The sequence below is a fragment of the Rhinoderma darwinii genome, chromosome 4, assembly GCF_050947455.1.
Source record: "Rhinoderma darwinii isolate aRhiDar2 chromosome 4, aRhiDar2.hap1, whole genome shotgun sequence".
In the NCBI taxonomy this organism is placed as follows: Eukaryota; Metazoa; Chordata; class Amphibia; order Anura; family Rhinodermatidae; genus Rhinoderma; species Rhinoderma darwinii.
The window spans coordinates 86,395,737-86,415,144 of record NC_134690.1 but is presented as its reverse complement, the minus strand read 5'-3'; the positions used below and the strand labels follow the sequence as shown (position 1 = coordinate 86,415,144).

Below are 19,408 nucleotides of genomic sequence, written 5' to 3'. Positions count from 1 at the left end.
GTAGGCTATTCCCATGGGAAACATGGCAATCATACTCGCGTTCTCTAAACATGCTTGCCTCTTTGCCAAACTCAAGGATGGATTTTACTCTTCTATAGTTATAATATTAAGGAAATCAAACTAATCTCAAGGAAGAACTGCAACTTCTAGGACAGTGCTGAAGAGTTTTATAACATGGAGTTCTGAAACTTTCCAATGTAATCCATTATGACCTCACAAACTACCGAGAAAATAAAATAAGCGGACTGTCAATGTTAGGCTGTCAACAGTCCATCAGTCCAGCATACTAAAACTAACAAAACGATGTGTTATATGTGCCTATGTAATAAGCAGCAATAACTTACTTTTAATGTTTCACTCAACCTGTTAGTGACCGCCCATAGGTATTTACACGGCGGTCACTAACAGTCTTTATTTGGATGCCTAACAAAGGCCCCCAGGTCTGCCTTTAGTGAATGCCTGTTAGTTTACACTGACAGGCAATAACACACTGCAATACAGAATTATTGCAGTTTATTATAAAAGCGATCAAATGATCGCATAGTAAAGTCCCCTAGTGAGACTAAAGAAAAAGTTTAACAAAGTTTATAATAAATAAATAAAAATCCCAAGTAAAAAAAAAATGAAAAACACACTTTTCCACCTTACAAAATGGTTTATTATGGAAAAAACAATAAAAAAAAAAGTTACACATATTTGGTATCGCCGCGTCCGTAACTACCCCCAACTAAGAAACTATTACTTTATTTAACCTCCATGGCGAATGTAAAAAAAAAATGAAATAAAAACAATGCCAGAATTGCTTTCTGTTCATCCTGCCTTCAAAAAAAGTGAAAAAAAGTGATTAAAAAAAAGTGATCATAAAGTTGTATGTACTCCAAAATGGTACCAATAAAAACTACAAGTCATCCCGCACAAAAAAAAGCCCTAATACAGCTGCATCGGTGGAAATATAAATTGTTATGGCGACACAAAAACAAATAATTTTGAAAAAAAAGTATTAAAACAAAAAAATATATATAAATTTGGTAAGGCCGCATTCGTAATGACCCGCAGAATAAAGTTATTATGTTATTTATACCACATGGTAAATAGTGTAAATTTAAGACACAAAAAAGTATGGCAAAATAGTTTATTTTCTATTCCCCCCCAAAAAAAGTTAATACATTATATGTACCCCAATATGGTGCTATTAAAAAATACAAATTGTCCCGCAAAAAAAAAAGTTCTTATACAGCTATTTCACCAGGAAAATATAAAAGTTATAGCTCTTTGAATGCGACGATGGAAAAACGTAAAAAATTGCTTGGTCATTTAGCTTCATTTTCATCTTCTGACATGTCAATAAAACATATATACAGAAAATATTATTAGTTGTTGGGGATTGCTCTATACCCCTTTGATGGAGCATTACAATTCGATGTTATTGGCAGTGTTGTCGCTCGGCTCATAGGTAGAGAAATGTCACAGTGGTAAACAAAGCGCACGGAGCTTACTAGTTCACCACATCCCCTTCATTCTAACCATTGGTCATATATTTAATGGCTGGTTTAAATCTCATGTCTTTGATGAACTTTACAGCAACAGTCTTATAGGAGACATGCATATAAGCATGGTCAATGCATTGCAATGGTAGCAGAAAAATATTCCAAACATATCCATCGTTATTTTTTAATCAGGAAATATTGAAGTTCTTCAGTGAGAAGTCCTTATATAAATGACAGAACATAAAAGCATCAGTGGATTTTGAAAAATAAATGGAATAGTCTGCTGTATGCAGAACCATGTGTGACTACACATACGTAGCCAAATGACATCAGATTTGACAGCTTCCTCTTTGGGCCGAGTAATCACTGGGGTCTGTTGGTGCAGTCGTGAGATGAAAGAAGGGGCCTGTACAGTTGATCTGTGGTCATCTTTAGGCCATATTCACCCAGCTTGTCTCAAAGTGATCTGGATCCTTTGATGAACAGTCATAGCACAATAATAATAAGAGCCTAACATTGGTACAGATACCTCAGCTTGTGTGGTTGGTTTTCCATTGTTGAGAGGTGCATTGACATATACCACCATTATGCTGGTCATCACAGTCAATATGATAACCCAGCATGTACCATATGTCTCATGATTGAATAAATTGGTGTAAGCCCTAAAATATTCCCTGTTGGACTACCTTTTTGGTCATTTCCCAACATGGCAACAAGATTAGATTATTTAACTGCTCAAGGAGCCAAACATCTCAACTAAAGGTGCCCAAATACATTAGACCAAACTTGGCCGAACCCGTTGATTTCAGCTGGATCAGCTGACGGTGTAATGTGTATAGGGGCTATCCAACTCTACCCAGATGGCAGATGACATAGAAAAAAAGGATAAGGCTGTTAGGGATCTGCCAGGTACTTCATCTAGCTATACTCCTGGGATTAATCAATCCACACCTGAGGCCAGACCTGTTCGACTGACACCATCTCCCACCAACCAGGGTGGCAGGCTCAGGAGTGGGAGAGCCTATCGCGGCCTGGTCTGTCGTAGTTAGCTCCGACCCCTGCCCTTTATTACCTGCCCTGTGCTCTCCCTCAGTGCTTGTAATTCTTTTGGATTCCTGGCCCCACTGCTGCTTGCTCCAGCCTGCTTCTGCCTTGCTGCAGTTCTGCTTGACCTGCTTTGCTTGCCCCTGGCTTGCTTCTGTCTCCGTGCCCGCTCGGGTGTACTCACTTCGTCCTGGTCCTGACTGTTCGTTCGCCGCCCCGTTTCCTCGTGGCGTTCCGTGGCTACTGCCCCTTCCCTTGCGTGTTCCCTGTTTGTTCTCCCGTGCACTTAGACAGCGTAGGGACCGCCGCCCAGTTGTACCTCGTCGCCTAGGGCGGGTCGTTGCAAGTAGGCAGGGACAGGGCGGTGGGTAGATTAGGGCTCACTTTCCCTTCACCTCCTTCCTGCCATTACATAATTACAAGCCCTTACCTAGTCTACCATTTCTCCTACGCTGACGCTATCATGGACCCCCTTGAGACCCTGACCCAGCAGATGCAGGGCCTCTCCCTACAGGTCCAGGCCCTGGCCCAAAGGGTCAATCAGGGTGACGCTGCTTTAGTAGTACCCCTCACCTCACCTCTAGAACCCGACCTCAGGTTACCTGACCGGTTTTCAGGGGACCGTAAGACGTTTCTCTCCTTCCGGGAGAGTTGCAGACTGTATTTCCGCCTAAAGCCCCACTCCTCAGGTTCCGAGAACCAGCGGGTGGGTATCATCATATCCCGACTCCAGGAAGGGCCTCAAGAGTGGGCCTTCTCCTTGGCGCCTGACGCCCCTGAACTTTCCTCTGTTGATCGTTTTTTCTCTGCCCTCGGACTCATTTACGACGAGACTGACAGGACTGCTTTAGCCGAGAGTCAGCTGGTGACCTTACGTCAGGGTAGGAGACCGGTTGAGGAATACTGTTCTGATTTTAGGAAGTGGTGCGTAGCTTCTCAGTGGAACGATCCGGCCCTAAGGTGCCAGTTTAGGTTAGGATTATCTGACGCCCTGAAGGATCTGCTGGTTAGCTACCCCTCGCCTGACTCCCTTGACCAGGTTATGGCCCTAGCAGTACGACTTGACCGACGTCTCAGGGAACGTCAGCTAGAACGCTTCAGTGTGCTCCCCTCTGACTTTTCTGCGATTCCCCCCGAGGTCCCGTCTCCTCGCCCCTCCACGGAGGACTCGGAGGTACCTATGCAACTCGGGGCCTCCATGTCCCCTCGACAACGTAGGGAGTTTCGCAGAATGAATGGTCTCTGCTTCTACTGTGGGGACGACAAGCATCTACTGAACACCTGTCCCAGGCGCAAGAATAAGAAGCCGGAAAACTTCCGCGCCTAAGTGATCATCGGGGAGGTCACTTGGGCGCACAGGTATTTCCCGTTAATGTGAAACGCAATAAAATTTTGCTTCCCTTTCAGGTCTCGTTTGCTGGCCGGTCTGCCACGGGCAGTGCTTTCGTGGATTCTGGCTCATCTGCTAATATCATGTCTGTGGAATTTGCTATGTCTCTAAAGATGCCTTGTATTGATTTACCTTATCCTATCCCTGTAGTAGGAATCGACTCAACCCCCCTTGCTAATGGTTATTTTACTCAGCATACTCCTGTTTTTGAACTCCTGGTTGGCTCCATGCATTTGGAGCAGTGCTCTGTACTGGTGATGCAGGGATTATCGTCTGATCTGGTTTTAGGCCTTCCCTGGTTGCAGTTGCATAATCCCACGTTTGATTGGAATACTGGGGATCTCACCAAATGGGGTAATGAATGTCTTATGTCATGTCTTTCTGTTAACTCTATTTCTCCCCGGGAGGAGGTAAACATGCTTCCTGAGTTTGTTCAGGACTTCGCCGATGTGTTTTCTAAGGAGGCCTCCGAGGTGTTGCCCCCCCATAGAGATTACGATTGCGCTATCGATTTGGTGCCTGGTGCCAAGCTTCCTAAGGGTAGGATATTTAATCTTTCATGTCCTGAACGTGAAGCGATGAGGGTGTATATCCAAGAATGCCTGGCCAAGGGTTTCATTCGCCCCTCGACTTCTCCTGTAGGTGCTGGCTTCTTCTTCGTGGGGAAGAAGGATGGTGGTCTTAGGCCGTGCATTGATTATCGTAACCTGAATAAGGTCACCGTAAGGAACCAGTACCCACTTCCTTTGATTCCGGATCTTTTTAATCAGGTTCAGGGAGCCCAATGGTTTTCTAAGTTCGATCTACGGGGGGCATATAACCTTATCCGCATCAAAGAGGGGGATGAGTGGAAAACTGCGTTCAACACACCCGAGGGTCATTTCGAATACCTGGTCATGCCCTTTGGGTTGTGTAATGCCCCTGCTGTCTTCCAGAATTTTATTAATGAAATCCTGAGAGAGTACCTGGGTAATTTTCTTGTTGTGTACCTTGATGACATACTGGTGTTTTCCAAGGACTGGTCCTCCCACGTGGAGCATGTCAGGAAGGTGCTCCAGGTCCTTCGGGAGAATAATCTGTTTGCTAAGACTGAAAAATGTGTCTTTGGGGTACAGGAGATACCATTTTTAGGGCAAATCCTCACTCCTCATGAATTCCGCATGGACCCTGCCAAGGTTCAAGCTGTGGCGGAATGGGTCCAACCTGCCTCCCTTAAGGCGTTACAGTGTTTTTTAGGGTTCGCCAACTATTACAGGAGATTTATTGCCAACTTCTCGGTCGTCGCTAAGCCTCTTACGGACCTTACCCGCAAGGGTGCCGATGTCCTCCATTGGCCCCCTGAGGCCGTCCAGGCCTTTGAGACTCTCAAGAAGTGCTTTATCTCGGCCCCCGTGCTGATTCAGCCCAACCAAGAGGAGCCATTTATTGTGGAGGTTGACGCTTCCGAGGTGGGAGTGGGGGCTGTCTTGTCCCAGGGTACCAGCTCCCTCACCCATCTCCGCCCCTGTGCTTACTTCTCTAGGAAGTTTTCGCCCACGGAGAGTAACTATGATATTGGCAACCGCGAACTTCTAGCCATTAAATGGGCTTTTGAGGAGTGGCGGCACTTCCTGGAGGGGGCCAGACACCAGGTAACGGTCCTTACGGATCACAAGAATCTGGTTTTCCTAGAATCGGCCCGGAGGCTTAATCCTAGACAAGCTCGGTGGGCACTATTCTTTACCAGATTTAATTTCTTGGTTACCTATAGGGCTGGGTCCAAGAATATTAAGGCTGACGCTCTGTCACGTAGTTTCATGGCCAATCCTCCTTCCGAGAAGGATCCTGCTTGTATTTTACCCCCTGGTATAATCGTCTCTGCCACGGATTCTGATTTAGCTTCTGATATCGCGGCTGATCAGGGTGCAGCTCCCGGGAACGTCCCTGGGGACAAACTGTTTGTTCCCCTGCAATACCGGCTGAGGGTACTCAGGGAAAACCATGACTCCGCTCTATCTGGTCATCCTGGCATCTTGGGCACCAAACACCTCATTACCAGAAACTATTGGTGGCCTGGGTTGCCTAAAGATGTTAGGGCTTACGTCGCCGCTTGTGAGGTTTGCGCTAGGTCCAAAACCCCTAGGTCCCGACCTGCGGGCCTACTACGTTCCTTGCCCATTCCCCAGAGACCTTGGACCCATATCTCCATGGATTTTATCACCGATTTGCCTCCATCTCAGGGCAAGTCGGTGGTGTGGGTGGTAGTCGACCGCTTCAGCAAGATGTGCCACTTTGTGCCCCTTAAGAAGCTACCTAACGCCAAGACGTTAGCTTCTTTGTTTGTGAAACACATCCTGCGTCTCCATGGGGCCCCAGTCAATATCGTTTCTGACAGAGGGGTACAATTTGTTTCCTTATTTTGGAGAGCTTTTTGTAAAAAGTTGGAGATTGATCTGTCCTTCTCCTCCGCCTTCCATCCCGAAACTAATGGCCAAACGGAAAGGACCAACCAATCCCTGGAACAATATTTAAGGTGTTTCATCTCTGACTGTCAATTCGATTGGGTCTCATTCCTTCCCCTTGCTGAATTTTCCCTGAATAACCGGGTCAGTAACTCGTCAGGGGTCTCCCCGTTTTTCTGTAATTTCGGGTTTAACCCAAGGTTCTCCTCCGTCTCCCCTGGTTGTTCCAATAATCCTGAGGTAGAGGAGGTTCATCGGGAACTGTGCACTGTCTGGGCCCAGGTTCAGAAGAACCTAGAGGCGTCCCAGAGTGCACAAAAGATTCAGGCGGATAGTAGACGTTCTGCTAACCCCCGGTTTGTCGTCGGGGATTTGGTCTGGTTGTCGTCCAGGAACTTGCGCCTTAAGGTCCCGTCCAGGAAGTTTGCTCCCCGATTTATTGGACCTTATAAGATCATTGAAGTCCTCAACCCTGTATCCTTCCGTCTGGAGCTCCCCCCATCCTTTCGCATACATGACGTCTTCCATGCCTCCCTCCTTAAACGCTGCTCCCCGTCCTGGTCCCCCTCGAGGATACCTCCTGTTCCCGTTCTCACCCCTGAGGGGGTGGAATTCGAGGTGGCCAAGATTATGGACAGTAGGATGGTCCAGGGCTCCCTCCAGTACCTGGTCCATTGGAGAGGATACGGGCCGGAGGAGAGGACTTGGGTACCTGCCCGTGATGTTCACGCTGGGGTATTGATCAGGAGGTTCCACCTCCTCTTCCCCACTAAACCGGGTCCCCTTAGTAAGGGTCCGGTGGCCCCTCATAAAAGGGGGAGTACTGTTAGGGATCTGCCAGGTACTTCATCTAGCTATACTCCTGGGATTAATCAATCCACACCTGAGGCCAGACCTGTTCGACTGACACCATCTCCCACCAACCAGGGTGGCAGGCTCAGGAGTGGGAGAGCCTATCGCGGCCTGGTCTGTCGTAGTTAGCTCCGACCCCTGCCCTTTATTACCTGCCCTGTGCTCTCCCTCAGTGCTTGTAATTCTTTTGGATTCCTGGCCCCACTGCTGCTTGCTCCAGCCTGCTTCTGCCTTGCTGCAGTTCTGCTTGACCTGCTTTGCTTGCCCCTGGCTTGCTTCTGTCTCCGTGCCCGCTCGGGTGTACTCACTTCGTCCTGGTCCTGACTGTTCGTTCGCCGCCCCGTTTCCTCGTGGCGTTCCGTGGCTACTGCCCCTTCCCTTGCGTGTTCCCTGTTTGTTCTCCCGTGCACTTAGACAGCGTAGGGACCGCCGCCCAGTTGTACCTCGTCGCCTAGGGCGGGTCGTTGCAAGTAGGCAGGGACAGGGCGGTGGGTAGATTAGGGCTCACTTTCCCTTCACCTCCTTCCTGCCATTACAAAGGCATGTTGGATTGCAGGGGCGTAACTAGGAAAGACTGGGCCCCATAGCAATCTTTTGACTGGGGCCCCCCCTCCCCTGGGTGTAACACAACCCCACCCTTGTAGATAGTGCCTTTTTTACAGCCCCCACCCGTAGATAACGCCATACAGCCCCCCCTGTAGATAACGCCATACAGCCCCCCTGTAGATAACGCCATACAGCCCCCTGTAGATAACACCAAACAGCCCCCTGTAGATAACGCCATACAGCCCCCTGTAGATAACGCCATACAGCCCCCCCTGTAGATGATGCGATACAGCCCCCCTGTAGATAACGCCATACAGCCCCCACTGTAGAGAACGCCATATAGCCCCCACAGTAGAGAACGCCATACAGCCCCCACTGTAGAGAACGCCATACAGCCCCCACTGTAGAGAACGCCATAGAGCCCCCACTGTAGAGAACGCCATACAGACCCCCCTGTAGAGAACGCCATACAGCCCCCACTGTAGACAACGCCATACAGACCCCCCTGTAGAGAACGCCATAGAGCCCCCACTGTAGAGAACGCCATACAGACCCCCCTGTAGAGAACGCCATACAGCCCCCACTGTAGACAACGCCATAAAGACCCCCCTGTAGAGAACGCCATACAGCCCCCCTGTAGGGAACGCCATACAGCCCCCCCTGTAGGGAACGCCATACAGCCCTCCTGTAGGGAACGCCATACAGCCCCCCCCTGTAGGGAACGCCATACAGCCCCCCCCTGTAGGGAATGCCATACAGCCCCCACCCCCTGTAGGGAACGCCATACAGCCCCCCTGTAGGGAACGCCATACAGCCCCCCCTGTAGGGAAAGCCATACAGCCCCCCCTGTAGGGAACGCCATACAGCCCCCCCTGTAGGGAACGCCATACAGCCCCCCCTGTAGGGAACGCCATACAGCCTCCCCTGTAGGGAACGCCATACAGCCCCCCCTGTAGGGAACGCCATACAGCCCCGCCCCCTGTAGGGAACGCCATACAGCTCCCCCCTGTAGGGAACGTCATACAGCCCCCCCTGTAGGGAACGCCATACAGCCCCCCCCCTGTAGGGAATGCCATACAGCTCCCCCCTGTAGGGAACGCCATACAGCCCCCCCGTAGGGAACGCCATACAGCCCCCCCCTGTAGGGAACGCCATACAGCTCCCACCTGTAGGGAACGCCATACAGCCCCCCTGTAGGGAACGCCATACAGCCCCCCCTGTAGGGAACGCCATACAGCTCCCCCCTGTAGGGAACGTCATACAGCCCCCCCTTGTAGGGAATGCCATACAGCTCCCCCCTGTAGGGAACGCCATACAGCCCCCCCTGTAGGGAACGCCATACAGCTCCCCCTGTAGGGAACACCATACAGCTCCCCCTGTAGGGAACGCCATACAGCCTCCCTGTAGGGAACACCATACAGCTCCCCCTTTAGGGAATGCCATACAGCCCCCCCTGGAGGGAACGTCATACAGCCCCCCCTGTAGGGAACGCCATACAGCCCCCCGCCTGTAGGGAACGCCATACAGCCCCCCCCTGTAGGGAACATCATACAGCCCCCCCCTGTAGGGAACGCCATACAGCCCCCTGTAGGGAACGCCATACAGCGTCCCCAACCCCCCAAAAAATGTGACCTACAGTGTGTCCTACAAAAGACATGTATCCCCTATCCACAGGATAGGGGATACATGTGTGATCGCTGGCAGCGATAGGTAGAACGGTTCTCCATGACTAACCTCTGACTTCCGGCGTGTGCGCAGCTCAATAAAAATGAAAGGAGCGCTGGTCACGCATGCGCACAAGCGCGACCGGCACTCCATTCATTTCTACGTAGCTGCCGACACAAACCCCGGAAGTCAGAGGTTTGTGATGGAGAACTTCAGGGGACTTTCAGTCCCCCGTTCTCCCTATCAATGCCAGCGATCACACATGTATCCCCTGTCCTGTGGATAGGGGATACATGTCTTTTGTTTAATAGCAGAGCGTGGAGATACCTCCCTGCTCTGCCGTAGTGTTAAGTGGCGTCGCGCTGTAGCAGCCATAGCGGCTGCTAGCAGAGCCTCCGGCCATGGTGGGGGCCCGTGCCGCCGGGCGACACGGGCCCCCTCAAGCCGCAGGCCCCGTAGCAGCCGCTACGGCGGTAGTTACGCCACTGTTGGATTACAACATGCCTGATTCTGTGTTTCCATCTCAAAAATCATATGCATGTAAAGCTATATCCTTGATAGGAAAAATTGTATGGAAACATTTTTCTATCATAGTGAAAAATCGTCCTTGTTTTATATTTGAATTGTCCTAGTGGGAAATTGACTATTATTACTCTGCTTGTTATTGGTCAAATTCAGACAATTATCTATGGCCTCCTCATCCCTTATGCTCTAGTTACGTAGATAATAAGGTTGAAAAAAAGACACAGGTCAATCAAGTCCAACCTATAATCCTACCGTGTTAATCCAGAGGAAGGGAAAACCCCCCATAAAATTGATGCCAGTTGTCTAATTAGGGGAAAAATTCCTCCCTGACTCCAAATATGGCAATCAGAATAATTCCCTGGATCAACATCCCATCTCCAGAATCTAGTAATAACCTGTAATATTATATTTCTCAAGAAAGGCATCCAGGCCCTCCTTAAACTCCTCAATGAATCAACCATCACAACATACTGTGGCGGAGAGTTCCATAGTGTCACTTCTCTTACAGTAAAGAATCCCCGCCTGTGATGATGGTGAAACCTTATTTCCTCTAGATGTAGAAGATGCCCTCTTGTCATGGTACTTGATACACAACATTTCTTCAAACTTACTGCAGGTCACCTACACTAATAATATGTTTTCATGGACTTGGCACCTTCCTTTGTAACAATAAACCATATAATAACCAGTTCAATACTTTTTGTCCATGTCTTTATCTTACGGTTGTTGTGACTAATTCACTAACTTCTTACACACTATTTTTTTTTTTATTATCAACATTAGCATTAAATGTCCTGGAGAAATCCAACCCTGATGGACATAACAATCAACATTGACAACAATGACTTCATCTTCTAACTTTATTTAGGAAAGAATAAGTAGGAGTGGATCCGCTGCACCTTATGGCATATTTCGCATTCGACCATTGAAGATACACTCATTCTCCCAGAGCACTCCAACCAGGCTTGATCTCGTGGGCTGTGTGAGGCGCGTCACCTTCCCAGGTATGTACAATAATTTATTAATTAGGGATTAGGTTCATTATAAATTCGTGACATCGCTGAACCTCTCATATTCTACGGAAGTCTTGTCAGGTTGTACAGTATGTATTGTAAGGATTGTATGTACCGAATCCTGATAAAGAAAACCGTATCTGTATATCAGAGTCTTATTTAAACAGGGGTGCAATATTATGGGGTGATTTTATTAAGCTGTTGGCATGGTTCATCTGAGGTACTACAACTATTGTTTATTGAGGACTGTTGGCACTAGATACTGGAGTCCCTCTCATGGTGATGTTAAAGGGGAACTTTTGCTGTCGTTATGTGGGTGTGCCCTGTACTTGGGGAGTGGCTTACTGTACATAGAAAAAGCATGCCGCATCCTAAGGCTACCTTCAGAGGAACGTAGCCAACCTCGGATATGAAAAACTGTAGTTTTTCATGTCCGAGGTACACCCGTGCAGGACGCGTTATCACGCATCCCCCATAGACTAGAGTCTATGGAGGGATGCGTGAAGTGCAAAAAAATAGAATATGACCTATTTTTTCGCAGGCCCTTCACACGCTCCATTGAAACAACAGTCGTGTGAACGGCCCCATTGAAATACAGTGAAGGAAATAAGTATTTGATCCCTTGCTGATTTTGTAAGTTTGCCCACTGTCAAAGACATGAACAGTCTAGAATTTTTAGGCTAGGTTAATTTTACCAGTGAGAAATATATTATATATATAAAAAAAAAAGAAAATCACATTGTCAAAATTATATATATTTATTTGCATTGTGCACTGCGAAATAAGTATTTGATCCCTTTGGCAAACAAGAGTTAATACTTGGTGGCAAAACCCTTGTTGGCAAGCACAGCAGTCAGACGTTTTTTGTAGTTGATGATGAGGTTTGCACACATGTTAGATGGAATTTTGGCCCACTCCTCTTTGCAGATCATCTGTAAATCATTACGATTTCGAGGCTGTCGATTGGCAACTCGGATCTTCAGCTCCCTCCATAAGTTTTCGATGGGATTAAGGTCTGGAGACTGGCTAGGCCACTCCATGACCTTAATGTGCTTCTTTTTGAGCCACTCCTTTGTTGCCTTGGCTGTATGTTTCGGTTCCTTGTCGTGCTGGAAGACCCAGCCACGAGCCATTTTTAATGTCCTGGTGGAGGGAAGGAGGTTGTCACTCAGGATTTGACGGTACATGGCTCCATCCATTCTCCCATTGATGCAGTGAAGTAGTCCTGTGCCCTCTTAGCAGAGAAACACCCCCAAAACATAATGTTTCCACCTCCATGCTTGACAGTGGGGACGGTGTTCTTTGGGTCATAGGCAGCATTTCTCTTCCTCCAAACACGGTGAGTAGAGTTAATGCCAAAGAGCTCAATTTTAGTCTCATCTGACCACATCACCTTCTCCCAATCACTCTCAGAATCATCCAGATGTTCATTTGCAAACTTCAGATGGGCCTGTACATGTGCCTTCTTGAGCAGGGGGATCTTGCGGGCACTGCAGGATTTTAATCCATTACGGCGTAATGTGTTACCAATGGTTTTCTTGGTGACTGTGGTCCCAGCTGCCTTGAGATCATTAACAAGTTCCCCCCGTGTAGTTTTCGGCTGAGCTCTCACCTTCCTCAGGATCAAGGATACCCCACGAGGTGAGATTTTGCATGGAGCCCCAGATCGATTGACATTCATTTTGTATGTCTTCCATTTTCTTACTATTGCACCAACTGTTGTCTCCTTCTCACCCAGCGTCTTACTTATGGTTTTGTAGCCCATTCCAGCCTTGTGCAGGTCTATGATCTTGTCCCTGACATCCTTAGAAAGCTCTTTGGTCTTGCCCATGTTGTAGAGGTTAGAGTCAGACTGATTGAGTCTGTGGACAGGAGTCTTTTATACAGGTGACCATGTAAGACAGTTGTCTTTAATGCAGGCACCAAGTTGATTTGGAGCGTGTAACTGGTCTGGAGGAGGCTGAACTCTTAATGGTTGGTAGGGGATCAAATACTTATTTCTCTGTGCACAATGCAAATAAATATATATAATTTTGACTATGTGATTTATTTTATTTTTTTTATATAATCTATCTCTCACTGGTAAAATTAACCTAGCCTAAAAATTCTAGACTGTTCATGTCTTTGACAGTGGGCAAACTTACAAAATCAGCAAGGGATCAAATACTTATTTCCTTCACTGTATATGTGTATATGTGTGTGTGTGTGTGTGTGTGTGTGTGTGTGTGTGTGTGTGTGTGTGTGTGTCTGCGTGTGTGTGTGTGTGTGTGTATATATCTATGAAAAACGGCTCCAAAAACGGCTGAACAAGTGACCTGCATTTCTTTTTCTCTGCCGTTTTTTTACGCGGCCGTTTTGAAAAACGCTCGCAAAAAAAATTGCCCGTCGGAACAGAACGCCATTTTTCCCATTGAAATCAATGGGCAGATGTTTGGAGGCGTTCTGGTTCCGATTTTTCTGCTGTTTTTCGGGACGTTTACTGCCCAAAAAACAGCTGAAAACGCTCCGTGTGAACATGCCCTTATCCTCATTGCTGTGTTGCTGAATTAAATCTACTATTCCCTGGTAGAAACTATTTCAGGCAGAGGAGAGGCTGACTATAATATTCTTTAATGGGATTACTACCAAGAAGTCCAGAAAAATGTCTGCTCCCATAATTGCTGCTTTATCCCACATATCTACAGGTCTAAGAATCTGTAAACATTTACATGTGTAAGGCTATGTTCACATGGATAAATTGCAGACATATTTCGGCGCGTAATACACCTTGTGATACGTCATAAAATACGCCTCTAAAAACACTTAGAATACACCTAGAAAAAGCTCCTGTTGAATTCAATGGGAAATACACAGTGCAGTTCAAATATAGATTAGCTGTTCCGGTGCCTCCGTGCACCGGACGTCCATGCCGGAAGCATCCGGTCACAAAGTGAATAGGAGAAGTTCTGCAGCACGGCCGCTATACTATGTACAGAGCCAACTGCTTCCGGGCTTCATACATCGCAGTATGTGCCACAACATCCGGTGCCCGCAGGGCAACGGAGTGGCTTATCGGTGCGATGTCCGGATGTCGGACCCGCACCGATAACATACTTATGACCTATCCGGCGGATAGGTCATCAGTTGTTAGAAGGTGGGCAACCCCTTTAAGTTCCCAATACTACATATATTAACATTTTAAATTCAGCCTAGGCTGCTTCTAAGAGGATTGCAAATACATGTAGCCAATTCATAGCGTAAGGACTCGTCCACACGTAGCGGAATTGCTGCGTATTTTCCATCCGGAATTGCGGATGGAAAATACGCAGCGGAATACAGTAGCAGCAAAGTGGGTGAGATTTAACAAATCTCATCCACACGCTGCGTAAATATTCCGTGCAGAAATTGACCTGCGGTGCGTAATTTTCATTCCCCAGCATATCAATTCCTGCTTTGGAAAGTGGACTGAATTGCTGCGTTTTTCGAAGGAGATGTCACCATCTCTCAACATTGAGAAAAACGCCGCAAAATATGCACCATTTTCTGCAGTCAAAAACGCATGAAATGGTGCGTTTTTACTGCAGCGGAAATTCTGCTATTTTCAACGGAATTGCTGCAGAAATTTTCTGCAGCTGTTCCGTTACATGTGGACAAGCCCTAACACAGAGCATAACATGGTAATTGGGGGTGGGGGAGATTAGTGCCTTGCTTCTGTTTAATGCTTGCAAGTGAGAATAGAATAGAATAGAATGCTGTTTTAAAGGAGAAGCACTTTACATACCACATCCCTGACATTCATCTCCGTCAAGGCCTTTTGACATGTAGAAGATAAACTGCAAAGTAGGAGGAGATCTCATCAAGGACACTATTCGCACTACACCAAGGGAGGACAAGCACTTGTAATTCTCATTTTAGCATGTTATAACAAAAAATAATATATAATATATATATATATATATATATATGTGTATGTATATATATATCTATATATATGTGTAAATATATATATACATACTGTTTTGATAGATAGATAGATAGATAGATAGATAGATAGATAGATAGATAGATAGATAGATAGATAGATAGATAGATAGATAGATAGATAGATAGATAGATAGATGTGCAATGGCACCACAGTTTTTCTCAGCTAAATTTTATTATTATGGCCAGATGTTTAATGCTAGTGAATGGGAATGTAGGGATCACAGTATGTTGTTGTTTTTTGCCCCTTTTTCTATTGATTTCAGTTGTTTTTTGTTATTTTTAACCAAAATTAAGAGGGAATCCTAAACAATGGAACAATAAAAGGGGGGAACGAAATATTCTCTGTTTACACTATTTTGTCTTCCATTCATAACAGAGCCATTATAGCCATGACAGATCCGTTGTTGAACGCATCCCAAAAAATCCTGACTGATCCCATTGACTTATATTTGGGCCCATCAGGGTTGTGGAATATTTGAAGGCAAGAATATAGCTGCAGACTACACTGTTCTTGTTGTCGAAAATACCAGAACCCCTGACAGAAAGGGAATAACGCTAGTGTGAATAGAGCCATACTTCTACTATATTTGGATCCTGCTCCAAAATTTCTATATGTGAACAGGGTACTGCGGATATTTCTTAAAACTGTTTTCTTTTAATGCACTTTTTGGTGTACTGTTTTGGTGCTATAGCCATAGAATGAGGCCATTGGGATGTATTCACTCTTTGTAATTATATGCAGATTTTTAGCCCAAGTCAGGAAAGGAGCCTTGAGGGTATGTTCACACGCACTGTTTTCAGACGTAATTCGGCCATTTTACACCTCGAATTACGCCTGAAAAAAACACCCCTAATACGCCTACAAACATCTGCCCATTGCTTTCAATGGGAGTTACGATGTTCTGTTCCCACGAGCCTTTATTTTACGTGTCGCTGTCAAAATACGGCTCGTCAAAAGAAGTGCAGGACACTTCTCGGGAAGTTTTTGGAGGCGTTTTTCATTGACTCCGTAAAAAACGTGAGTTGTTAAAAAAAACGTCTGAAAATCAGAAGCTGTTTTCACATGAAAACAGCTCCGTATTTTCAGAAGTTTTTGCTCACTGCGTGTGAACATACCCTAAGGGAGATGTAAGTACAATTGAAAGCTTCAGGCCTCATGCACACACCAGGGCCATGCTACGGAGCCACAGGGACTCTGTGTACCACCATATGGTTCACAGAGCAACTGATAGAGCATGCCACAATTTTTAAGTATTCAAAGTCCAACAGACAAAACCTGTGAGTCCATATGAAATTGGAGGCATACGGAGGTACAGTATGGCCCCATAGGTATATATTGGTGCCCTATTACAGTTCTATACAACACAAGGACTGTACATTGCTAGTTTTTTTGTCTTTTATTCCAGCTTTGGACAAAAAAACTGCATACAAAAACTGCATGAAAATGCAAAGTGTGAACAAGGCCTTCATGTGTAGAATAGAAGTCGATAAACATAAAGTAATTAGACTGTAATTGATTTGTAAGTTGGGTCGGAGTATAAATTTAATAAATGAATCACATGGGAAGATAAATCCAATGACATCCCTCTGGTTACATCAATGGGATGCAGCACAGGAACGGTATTGGGCTTAGCAGGGTTTCTCGGGGAGGATTCCCTTAAAACAATAGGACGATTCACATGGATTTCTCAACGTAGAAACCTTGTAAGTCCTTGATATTAGTAGCAGTTGCTTAGAGACCCTTATGGCACTGAGCCATGGATAAGGAGGGAGTTGGATGGAGCTTGTGATTTCTGGAGCCCCCCTAGAGGCCCCCTATGATGTCAGGTTGCATTCTACAAGGATAGCCAGGCTGCTCAGCATTGAGCCAGCACTGCCAGGTACAAGAGCCGGCAAGAAGCAACAAGAGGCTCCATCCGGATGAGGACTCAGCAGCCATGCACAAGTGATCCAATGAACCCGCACACTAGTTGTGGGAGCTCTGGGCTTTCCTCTGGCTCGGATTCCGACAGCAGTAGCTGCATTGGTTGGGGTGGTGGTGCTGGCATGAGAGGGGTGCTGTCTAGATACTGGAGCCTGGAAAGCCTGCAGTCTGCTTCTGGTAAGGAGAATTGCTTCTATATCTAGACTGGGCTTCCCTTGTGTTGGGCAGTGAATAGACTGGAATATAAAAGCTTGGGGTACTGAATGGACAACATGGTGGTCTTCAGGATAGTACATATCAAACCGGTAACAATGGTTAGATCAGGATGAGGGCTTCTTTTCTGTATGTAGGAAATAATATGAACAGGTGGCAGGAAAGTGACTGGTATGAAAGTGAATGCATAGTGATGTTTGCTATGGTAGGGTGGTATGGAACGATGTAGAATGTAGCACTCAGAACCGACGGGATGCCGGGGAATGGATGTGCCCATCCTTAGAAGAGTTTACTACTTGCAGATCATTCGTGGAGCTCAGGCTACTGTCTTGCTAAATGTAAGGCAATCTTTCTGGAAAAACAATTGCGTTCTACTTGCTACAATTAGTTCCAGGTATCGACCAGAATTAAATGGAGTGGTTGTAAGAATTGCACTATATGGCTGAGTTCACACGTTGCGGATTTGTCTCAGATTTTGTTTCAGTTTTGACGCAGATCTCCCCCTTTTGCATTGCAAAGTGTAAAATCTGCGCTGAAAATCTGCCTCAAATCTGCGACGTGTCAACTCAGCCTATTAGGGAATTGCTATTTAAGTAATTCTGTAATGTATTTGTGTAGATTTAAAACGCGAGTATTCACAGAACACCTTTTTTTTCCATGTAAATCACCTTTTGTGTGCATATATCGTCTCACGTGCAAAGGGCATCACTTATGTGGTTGCTTAAATAACAATTACCTAACTTATTATCATCACAACGGCTCCCTTTAGCAAAAGGACCGTAATAATAGATGTAGAACTAGTAGAAATGTCATCCCTTTATTCATTTATTTACAAGTTTTCCGTTTTTTTCACCAATCAGATCTCACCGTATTGAGGTGATTTGGATTACGCAATTGTTTCTGTGCACAAAATAACAATTCCATAATATAGTGTATAGTTATTTTCAGAAGAATCTCAGCTGAGAAGTAAGTGCAATGCGACAATACGCGCAGGGTAGAAAGTATTTCCAGTGTCCCACTGGTTGCCCTGTGCATCTTTCATCAATCTAGTGGACTCCAGACGGCAGGCCATGACTAAAGGGAGTGATTCTGATAATATTATTATATCAAGGAATTGCTATTAAAGCAATTTCCCAATTTATCCCTTTAGGTTCCCAAGGTAAGTATACATTGTAAACCTTTATTTTTACTTGCATTACCTTGTGTGTGCATTATAACAGTCTCACATGTAAAACGAGTGCAGACAGAGAATCGCTTACATAGCAACCGCACAATGTTGTGTTATTACCCAAATGGCAGGGCAATTCTAATTATAGATTAGCAGAGCCGCGGGGGATTTCCAACTACACACCATAGTCCTGAGATATTCTTAAGCAGTTTGTAGTCTGCAGAAAAACGCAGCATTATGTCTGTTCCCCGGTTCACATTACAAACGTAGGATACTTGAAGTTTCTAGCAACCCTGCAGGGACTTTTTGGAATTCTTTGGTGATGTAACGAAACAATTCTAAGGCTGGGTTCACACGTGGCGGAATTTCACTTAAATTCCGCTGCGGACACTCCGCAGCGTTAATCCGCAGCGGAGCCGTTTCTCCATTGACTTCCACTTTAATTTAGCAGTGTTCGTTTAGACGATGCGTAAAATTCCGCTGCGGAGCATAGGCTGCGGAGCGGAATTTGGTGTCCGCAGCATGCTCTGTCTGTTGCGGAGCAGTGGCGGACTGGTTGCGGACTCATGGCGGAATTTCTCCATTGACTTCAATGGAGATTCTAATTTCCGCAATGAAGTCCGCAGCTGTCATGCACATGTTATGTGTGCTGCGGATCCGTCTTGCTTTTTTAACATGACATTTCTTCATTCTGGCTGGACCTATGTATTTCTAGGTCTACAGCCAGACTGAGGAAGTCAATGGGGCTCCCGTAATGACGGGAGCGTTGCTAGGAGACGTCAGTAAATAGTCACTGTCCAGGGTGCTGAAAGAGTTAAGCGATCGGCAGTAACTGTTTCTGCACCCGGGACAGTGACTACCGATCCCAATATACAGCTACCTGTAAAAAAAAATTGAAGTTCATACTTACCGAGAACTCCCTGCTTCTGTCTCCAGTCCGGCCTCCCAGGATGACGTTTCAGTCTAAGTGACGGCTGCAGCCAATCACAGGCCAATAACAGGCTGCAGCGGTCACATGGACTGCCGCGTCATCCAGGGAGGTCGGGCTGGATGCCGAAGGAGGGACGCGTCACCAAGACAACGGCCGGTAAGTATGAATTTCTTTGACTTTCACAAGGGAAAGTGCTGTCCCTTCTCTCTATCCTGCACTGATAGGGAGAAGGGAAGCACTTTTACC

At 46.2% G+C, this 19,408-nt stretch overlaps 1 protein-coding gene across 1 annotated transcript in view; it reads left to right on the top strand.

Annotated features, from left to right (window-relative positions):
• Nucleotides 1–19,408, top strand: part of ARHGEF4 (Rho guanine nucleotide exchange factor 4) — a 230,153-nt gene that overhangs the window by 128,682 nt on the left and 82,063 nt on the right. Inside the window, exon 4 of the mRNA XM_075861300.1 lies at nucleotides 10,819–10,954. Within this exon, the coding sequence (XP_075717415.1) occupies nucleotides 10,819–10,954 (136 nt within the window). The remainder of the gene's footprint in view (nucleotides 1–10,818; nucleotides 10,955–19,408) is intronic.